This window comes from Vigna angularis, chromosome 1 (genome assembly GCF_016808095.1).
Source record: "Vigna angularis cultivar LongXiaoDou No.4 chromosome 1, ASM1680809v1, whole genome shotgun sequence".
In the NCBI taxonomy this organism is placed as follows: domain Eukaryota; kingdom Viridiplantae; phylum Streptophyta; class Magnoliopsida; order Fabales; family Fabaceae; genus Vigna; species Vigna angularis.
The window spans coordinates 25,455,610-25,464,787 of NC_068970.1; the positions used below are offsets into that span (position 1 = coordinate 25,455,610).

Consider the following 9,178-nt stretch of genomic DNA (forward strand, 5'->3'; position numbering starts at 1 on the left):
TTCACTATATTCAACATGATATATAGAGTTAGGTTCTTTTGAGAATTTTTTTTGTTACTTCTACCACTTCACCTACTATTGACGACAATGCCATATACCATTACTAGTGGTGCCATCGTCTATGGCTACCACTTTCGAAGTTTCAGTTTCGACCAACAATCAGACGATTTTGATCGTCTCAGCTAGGCGACCACAATTCCAACACCTACATTACAGCTCTTACATGCTCTCATTGCATTTTGAAGTTGTGGATATGCTCCTTTTTTCGTCATGTGTGGTGGCACGTCTCGTCTATTTTCAGGCAGCGATTTAGAGCGTCAAGATTGTTCTTTTTCCTCTTTCAAGTTCATCATGTGTGTTCGCACGTCTAGTCTCTTCTCATACAGTTATTCAAAGCATCGAGGTTACTCTTTTTCCTTTTTCAAGTGCCTTGATTGGAGAATCTTGGATTTTTAAGGTTTCTCTCTCATTTATCAATGACTCTGTTGACTTCCCTTCTGTCATCATTGTGTTTGACCTGTCAATATATGCTTTTTCGCCCGTGGCAAAGATGGTTTTTGTTAGTTTATTTATAGCCGTGGTGACTCTTCAACAATGATCTCTTTATCCACTAGATGTCAACAATGCATTCCTCAATGATGATTTGCAAGAAGAGATTTACATGGAGCAACCTTCCAGATTTGTTACTTAGGGGAGTCTTCTGATTTGGTATTTCGTCTTCTATGTCGTCTTCGAAAATTGTTAACAATTTTGTGTCACTCGAGCGTAGAAACAAATATTTTTACTATGTCTTTATTGATTATATTAGTAACATGTTTGATATACGTACAATTTGTATGCACATGCTTGAGTGAGAGTGTTAGATATATTATATTTATCTTATCTTTAACTAGTTAGTGATTATTCTTTATTTGTATTTTGAGTTTAACCCATATTTCTTCTATTAGATGTGTATATTCAACATACTGATCTTTATTTAACTCATACATAATTTTTACTATATTCAACAATATGTTTTAGTTTTAAAAACAACTTGATATATCATTAAAGTTAAATTACACCAACCTTGCTCCTTTCATTAAATGTCGAGTTCTTCAGTTTCTTCATGGTCAACTTGTTTTTCATTGTGGATGTCTTGTTTTTCATCTTGGCCAACTTCTTCATTGCTCAGGTCGAGTTCTTAGTAACCTAGACCAACTTGTTCTTGACCTTGGCTTTCTTTTTATTAACCATGGCCGACTTCCTCTCAATAACCAGGTTCCTCTCTATATCTTTGTTTTCATCTTTTGAAACAATTTTCTTCACAATAGAAGATGTTTTCTTCACCAAACCCTTCTCTTCCTTTCAACCTAAATTAGTAAAGCCCTATACTCCTTGATGATTTTAATTTTGGAAGTCGCTTCGTAGGACTCCAATTTCAATTTAAACACATTTTTTTTCAGCTTTTGCTTCCCTTTGGCATCAACTGGTGTTTTTGTTGTCATTCTAACCAAATTTCCCGTTCTTACTTTCATAAATCCCACTTTAGGCATCTCCTTCATTCTTGCTTTCTTCATTAGAAGAAGACCTAATTTTGCAGCTTCAGGTACGGTAAGAGATGCAATGTTATCAACAAGCCTAAAAAATATTTTTGTTGAAGGACCTCGGTGATCATCAAGATCGAATGTAAAAGGATCAAAATCAGTTGAAAGACTTCCTTGGTTAATTTCCAAATCCTCCTTTTCCCTATCTTCCTCCTCTAAAGCATCATCTTCATCATCATCGTCGTCACCGTCTTCAACCTCACTCAAAAGTGGGATCTCATTCTCCTCCACTTGTTCTTTCAATTCCTCTTTGACCTTCACCTTATGATCAATTGACCTCACCTTATCCGTCACAAGGCTCTCCATGTTCCATTTTGGGCTATCCACGATCTCCACACTTTTTGCAAAGCTTGTTAGGCTATTCAGACATCTCATCAGGTTGATCGGGCTTATCCCATGTTCCATCGAGGTTTTTACATTCTGCTTCGAGCTATGCAGAAGCACCATGAAGCTAACCGGTTAATCTGACATTATACCGAGCTACTTGGTCTCCACAAAGAGAAATCTAAGGTTCCCACCTACTCTCTTAGGCTAATTAGGCTCTCCAATTGCTTGTCCAAGCTTGCCACCGAGTTCTCCAGAAAACTCTCCAACGAGATCTACGCTGAATTGTAAAGGCTCCTCCATGTGCGTCCAAGCTTTATTTTCCCCTCTCCGAGCTACTTAGTTATTTAGCCAGCCTATCCATGATAGTCGGCTGTTTGGCCGAGTTTCCCTTACTACTTAGTTGTTTGTCCGAGTTCACTACACTACTCGATTATTTTTTCGATTTCTCCTTATTGTTCATCATTTTTGCAAGTTCTTCTTACCATTTGGAAAACTTGCTAAGCTCTTCTTTCTACTTGGTGTTCTTGGTGAATTCTCCTTTCTACTTGGCAATGTTGTTGAGCTCTTTTGCTATTTGACAAACTTGTCAAATTGCCCTTGTGCTCGACACTAATCTCTAGTTCGAACATGGCTCGACCTCCAATCTCCTTATCATCATACAACTCATACTCAACTATTCATCTAGTCTCCTCGACATTACACAACCAACATATGGTCTCCTCGACTTTGAACAACTTAGACGCAACTCAACATTTGGTCTCTTCGACTTTGCACAACTTGAACACAACTCGACGTTCGGTCTCTAGCTTAGTAGCTTGACGTTCAAGCTCCTTGAAAACATCAAAATTCTTATTTCTTCATCAACTTCTTCAATTAGGAGATTTGTCTCTTCCTTTCCACTATCAGATCCATACTCTCTTGCAACATGTCCAACCTTTCATTAATAGTAACCTTTGACCGATCTATAATAACTTTCATAGTGGTTATGTTTGCCACACTTAAAACATTCAACTCTAGAGTTACTTGACAAACCTCCTCGACCTCTCCTTTGTCCATGACCTTACTATATTTATACAGATGGTTTTCTCTTTATTGTCTTCAAAATCACCTTGGCCTTAACCTCCTTATCGTCAGCCTCTTTCAATAGAACCTCAGCCTTTAATGATTCAAGCTCCTCTCTTCAGGTCAAGCTTTGCCTAAAGTGTTTAATCAAGTTGCCTATAGGTCGTCCTTCTCCATTGCTCATGTACCTCCAAGGACCCGACAAGTTCTTCAATCAAGAGCATGGACAAGTCTTTGGATTCCTCGATAGGATAAACTATATTCTCAAAATCCTTAATAGACAACCTTAGGATCTTCTCCACAAGTTAGTTGGCATACAACTCCTCTCCATTTCTACCGAGTTGGTTTGTCATGGCTACTCATTCTCTCTCCTCCATTCTCAAGCTTTCAAACTCGTCTTTGAGAGTTTGAAGTCAAACTTGCCTAACACGGTTATCTCCTTTGTATACATTTTTCCAGGATGCTCTTGAAGATTTTGCGTTTATTATCTTCTCAAAGTCAAATTCATCCACAACTCGATACAATATGTACAAAGCCGATTTATCATTCGCTTGCATTTTTCTCAATGCAACAAACTTGAGCAACCGTATGTTTTTCATTTTCTGTTGGCTCTTCGTATCAATTCTCAACTACATCCGAAACGATTTAGGGATCTACGAAGAGCTTTCATATGCACATTCCAATTATAATAGTTGACTTTCTTTGCCTACTAAGACAGAGACACACTCTTTGAAAGGTTGGTCATCTCTCATTCATTCTTTCTAAAAAAAACTCAAACACTCAAGCTTGCTCTAGCTCACACTTAGACGGTGAAGCTTTGATACCAAATTATTAGAAAAATGACACTCATTACTATTATGTGAATCTAGTGTGCTCTACGTTATGTGTCAACTAGGCTCTTACAAAGTCATAAAATCTACCATTAAGACACCATTATTACTTATTATTGTCTAATAACCATTACATTAAACTAGTGACCCTTACACTCTAAAATAAACTAAACATCTAAACAAATAAACATCCCACTTAATTTATTACATTTAAGTTTATCTTCCAATTCATAAATTTCTCAAGAGAGTTTCCCTTGTTATAATAGCATATAAGTCTCATGCACGGTGTCTGATTTAATAGTTTTTTAAGAATAACTTGGCTGGCTGAAAACAACTACACCAAAAGTGAAAACAAGTCACGTGAAAGCTGACGTGGTGGACAAACAAACAAAACCAGAATGACTCTAATATTGGACTTTTGTGCATTGCAGTATTGCCAAAACCCCATTTCAGCAAAAATGTTTCTGCACGGTCATTTGCCTTTCCTTACAGGCCTTCCTTCTTCATATATGCATACCTTTTCTTCATATAAGGCCTCGTACGGCTTTCCTTTCAGCCGTGAATTCTTAAACAACTCCAGCAATAATTTATCGTTTTGATAAGACCTTGTCCTCATAGGTTGCAGTTTGAATGCACGCAAAGTTGGTTTTACGGTCATAACTTTGTGTACTAATGCAGTTACATGAAAATTGAAACATTGACCAATGCAGGTACGTCGATTCACATGCTGAAACAGAAGCTTCAGCGCAGTTTCAAGCTTTTGGTGAAGGAGAATTATTACAGGGCAACATTTTGAATGTTCAGAAACTTTATTTACTTCTTCATTTTACGTGCAGAAAGTCTAATTCATTTTGTTTCAATTTTTTATTTATTTCATTAATACTTACTAAGAATTTATCCAAAAAGGAGCTTCGTTTGTTGAAACAAATTATTTGACCATAAACCAGTAATGGAAACCTTGTGCTCTGTGTGAAAGATAAATTACTTTTAACATATGGATTATAATCTAGCCAAAAGAAAAGAAACAAAATAACTGATCATGATCATATATGAAAACAAACCTAAATTTCACTTCACCAGGAATCAAGTGGAAATGAATACTTACAAAAACAGTAACCACAATCTGATTCTTGGTTTGTGTGACATTCAAGTGATGCTCATAATTGGCTTTACTTTATGGTGTGACTAAACATCAGAGTCACAGAAAAAATCATGCTACCTTGTTTCTTCGCAACGCATTTTTCAACTTGCTACTTCCATTTACCATATGGAACCAAACAACAAGGAAGCCATACAAGATTCTTTAGTAGCAAGTTTTTTTCAATTTGCAGAACCTAATCTATCGTTTCTGTACTTTTTTCTAAAATCAGGTTCAGTGTTTCTCCGTATATCTTGTGTTATCTGCACTTAGCAGTATAGTTGCATATTCTTACCCTTTTGGGCTTTTCGTGGACACAAAAAAGGTTATATCTACTGTTGATTGCTATGCAGCAAAATAGGAAGCTGCTACATGCCAAAATGATCCTTGGATGGAATGGAAAACCTCATCTTTCCATTCCAGAAAATCATAAAAGCGATATGCAACAATACTTATTTAACTATGAGTAAATCCCTACTATTTTTTTTCTTCAAATAATCGTCTAATCATTCTTCTAATCCTAAATTGATCCTCCGAAGATAACCTTTTCATTGTATTAGTGTTTCAAATTGTCACCATAGTATTTTTCATATGCACAGAACAAGTGACTAAATTGATTCTTCTGTTTTTTTTAAGAAAGTTTGATGCTTCTTTCTAATCATTAGTTTAATCCTTCATAAAAAAATTATAGTACATTTTAAATATTTAGAAGATATGTCATGTGGAAATATTTAAAAGACTAATGCGATAATAGACTAATCTTCAAAAAATAACACAAATGTTGACGATTGACTCTTTTTATAAATGGTTGTTCTGCAATTCTTTCAAAAGTTAACAGCTTTACCTCTCATAACATATCTGACAGATAACAGAACCCATACAATTTGAAAATCCAGTTGGTTGGTGTGTGGGGGTCAAAGCCTGGGCAATAGGAATCAGGTAACAGACATTTATTGTTTTAAGGTCCCAGAAAAAGATATTTTGAAGTAGCAGCATGCTTAGGAATTCATGGAAAACCAAAGTTGATTCCACTTAGTTGTGGGCTTTGCAATAATTCTCCTTCATTATAAATCCCTTCTTAAAAAAGAACACACTTCTTTTCAAAAGGGGAACTTGCAGCATACTAAAGGATAGCCCCCCAGTATATGTTAAAACACAGGGTGTGGCTTAAGAAGGAAATCGTCAATCAAAACCAGCTTATTCTGAATCTCACTAAAACTTCTACTTCACTAATTCCATGTATTACAAACTAAAGAAGGAAAGTTGCTTCTTTAACACCATCTGCAAATTGTTTTATCAATTTTCCATCTTTCTCCTAGAGACATTTCCCACCAAACCCAGCATTTCTGAATAGTGATTGTTTTATCTCCTCAGGGCTAATGCTATTTCTCTGTTCACCTACCTATGACCACGAAAAGAGTAAGTTTACGGTAGAGATTCAAGCATGCAATTAAGATTGAAGGGACCAAATAGAATACAGACCTCAGAACAAGATGCTTCCACTGAAAAGTCATTGAAGCTGCTTACAACACATTGCTGAATCTCAAGGCCCAATGCTTCTAATGTATTGACGGTTGATAGTAGCAATCCAGGCTTTGTGGCACAGCAAATGCTGATCCTAGTGTCCTGGTCTCTCCTTTCAACATCAAACTGCAAATACATTTATTGAGAAAGTGGGTCTGTGATAATGCTTTAAGTCAGGGGTTTGGTTTGGCAGAGTACCTTGGGGGAGTTTCTTACAATTGCTTCATTTGGTTTGAGTTGGTCCCTTGAAATGCCCAACAGATTAATCTGACTTGAGCCCTCTTCCACCTCTTCTTCTTGCAACTTGCCAATCCTTTCCAAAAGCTCTTTCATGTAGTCTATAGTATCCCCAAGAATAGAGGTCCTGTCCATCTGTTAAAAGTTGATATTGCTCAGTTCAGTGTGTCACACAGCAAAATCAAGAAAACAAACAAACCAAGCATGGGTCATGTTATGGATGTAAGCCAAACATGAGAATTCCAATTTTGTTTATACTGATTCAGATATTACTAGTGGGGAAAAGTGAGGGTTAAAAAAAAAGAAAAGATATTGTTTTGGAAATCACCTTGCTGATCTTGGGGACTATTGACCTAAGCATGGAAAGACGGTCATTGAGACGTTTTCTTCTCCTCCTTTCTGCCATGAGATTCTTTGAGGGCTGTCCCTCTAGCTTTTTGGACTTGTGTTTTCTCTCTCCATCATCAGACATGGCTGTGTTGAAGAGTGGAATCTCTGTGGGTTGTGGATTCTCAACACCGTGTTCTTCAACTTTGCAGACAGTCTTGATTTCTTGAAAGTTGTTATCGTTGTTGTGATAAAAGGCAATATCTGCATCCTCGAGTGTGGGTGGAAGTGGAGGTGAGGGATGATCGTTGCCAGGTTGAAGGTCTGGCAATGGCATTGTGAAGGCATCGGGAAATGGGTATGGTGGTAGTTCATTGGTGAAAGGGCATTCAAATCTGCGGTCTAATGGTGCTGAAAATGCACCAAAGAGGGTGTTAGAGGAGGGGAAAGATGGGTTATCAAGAAAAGTGTCAAAACTCCAACCATTAGACAATAGCTCCAAGAACCCACTGGATAAAGCATTCCATGTCTCTCTTCTTGGAGCTACCAATTCTTCTAAGAAACCAAGCTGAGAAAGCTCCATCTCTCTTCTTTCTCACTCTCTCACCCTGTGACCTCACCAACTAATAATGTTTTCCCAACTTCAAAATATTATTTACATTTTAGGTCAGTAAGCCAACCTTTTTACTATTGGTGACTACGTTCCCTTTCAACTGAAATTTATTTTTTACATAAAATAACTTTTAAATTTTATTTATAAATTATTTTTTGAAATATATTAATAGATAATCAATTTTTTAATTACATTAATCAAATAATCATATCTATTACAAATTTTTCTAACAATATATTTACTTTTTCTTAATCAGATAGTGTTATAGTACATCCTTATCCATTTTCATTACTTCAATTCGTTTTTTTATGATTTTCCTAATCCAATAAAGTGAAAACAAATATAAGAATGATAATAAAAATTTAACTTAATTTTTACATATTTCATCTTAGAAGTTCAAGAGATTTTGAAGTGAAAATACAATTTTGAAGTTTGAAAGAGTTGGATTACCTCTTCCTTTCTTTTGACACAAGAGAAGAAGAGTTTTTCAAAGAAAGATTGATAGGTTTTCTTTGAAAGTTTTGAAATATATTTGAAGTTAAATATCCTAAATTTTTTGTCATAGTCATGTATCATAATCTCATGACAAAATATCACTTTCTACTAACTCAAGTCGAAAAGATCAATCTTGTACAGATTGATCTTTCATCTAGCTATAAGCATGATTTCTTCATCAAATAATAAATACATAAATGTCCTTATTAAAGAAACTCATATAACTATTGTTACATAAATGACTTATATATTCAAGTCCTTCAACATATAAGACATTTTGAATACATACTAGAGATGTATACCTACAAATCCAATACATGATATCTTACATTTCCCAGTTCCATTAATAGGTACATTATCACCTTCATGTTTATAGAAGTTTATGAATGTGGACTTTGTTGTTATGAGAAAAGAAAGTATGAAAATTATCTATGTTATTCCATTATAAGGAGAGAGTATAATTGATATATATAACTGTTTAAAACAATATAAAAACGGAATATAAATATATGACCATAAATACACAGATATTAACGAAAAAATAAATTAAATCCAATATCCCCCTCAAGCTGCAACATATATATCCTTAATGCTCAGCTTGGACAACAAAGATTGAAATTGTGTTGGATGCAAAACTCTAATATGAATGTCTGCAAGTTGGGCTAAAGTAGAAATAGGCAGGAGCTTAATTACACCAGCTTGAACTTTATCCCTTATGAGATGACAATCAATTTCAATATGCTTTGTCCTCTCATGCATGGCTAGATTTTGTGCAATTGTATAGCAGATTGATTGTCACAAAACAGAGAAACTGGTTGTGGTAGAGGTTGTTTCAAATCATGGAGCAAATACAAAAGCCATTGAATTTCACATGTTATGGAAGCTAAGGCTCCATATTCTGCTTCGGTTGATGATCTAGATATAGTACCTTGCTTCTTGGATTTCCAGCTGATTAAGGATTCACCATAGAACACATTAAAACTAGTCCCGGCCTTCTAGTGTCAAGGTAAGCAGCCCAATCAGAATCACTAAAAGCCTTGAG

The 9,178-nt window shown here is 35.6% G+C and overlaps 1 protein-coding gene across 1 annotated transcript; it reads right to left on the bottom strand.

Moving 5' to 3' along the window:
* Window positions 1–5,945: 5,945 nt before the first annotated feature.
* Window positions 5,946–7,654, bottom strand: LOC108318720 (transcription factor bHLH93). Its single transcript, XM_052874391.1, has 4 exons — window positions 7,030–7,654; window positions 6,663–6,836; window positions 6,423–6,590; window positions 5,946–6,342 (listed from the first exon to the last, which is right to left on the bottom strand). The coding sequence occupies exons 1-4, from the start codon at window positions 7,609–7,611 to the stop codon at window positions 6,256–6,258; spliced, it is 1,011 nt and encodes a 336-aa protein (XP_052730351.1). The 5' UTR covers window positions 7,612–7,654; the 3' UTR covers window positions 5,946–6,255.
* Window positions 7,655–9,178: the final 1,524 nt, after the last annotated feature.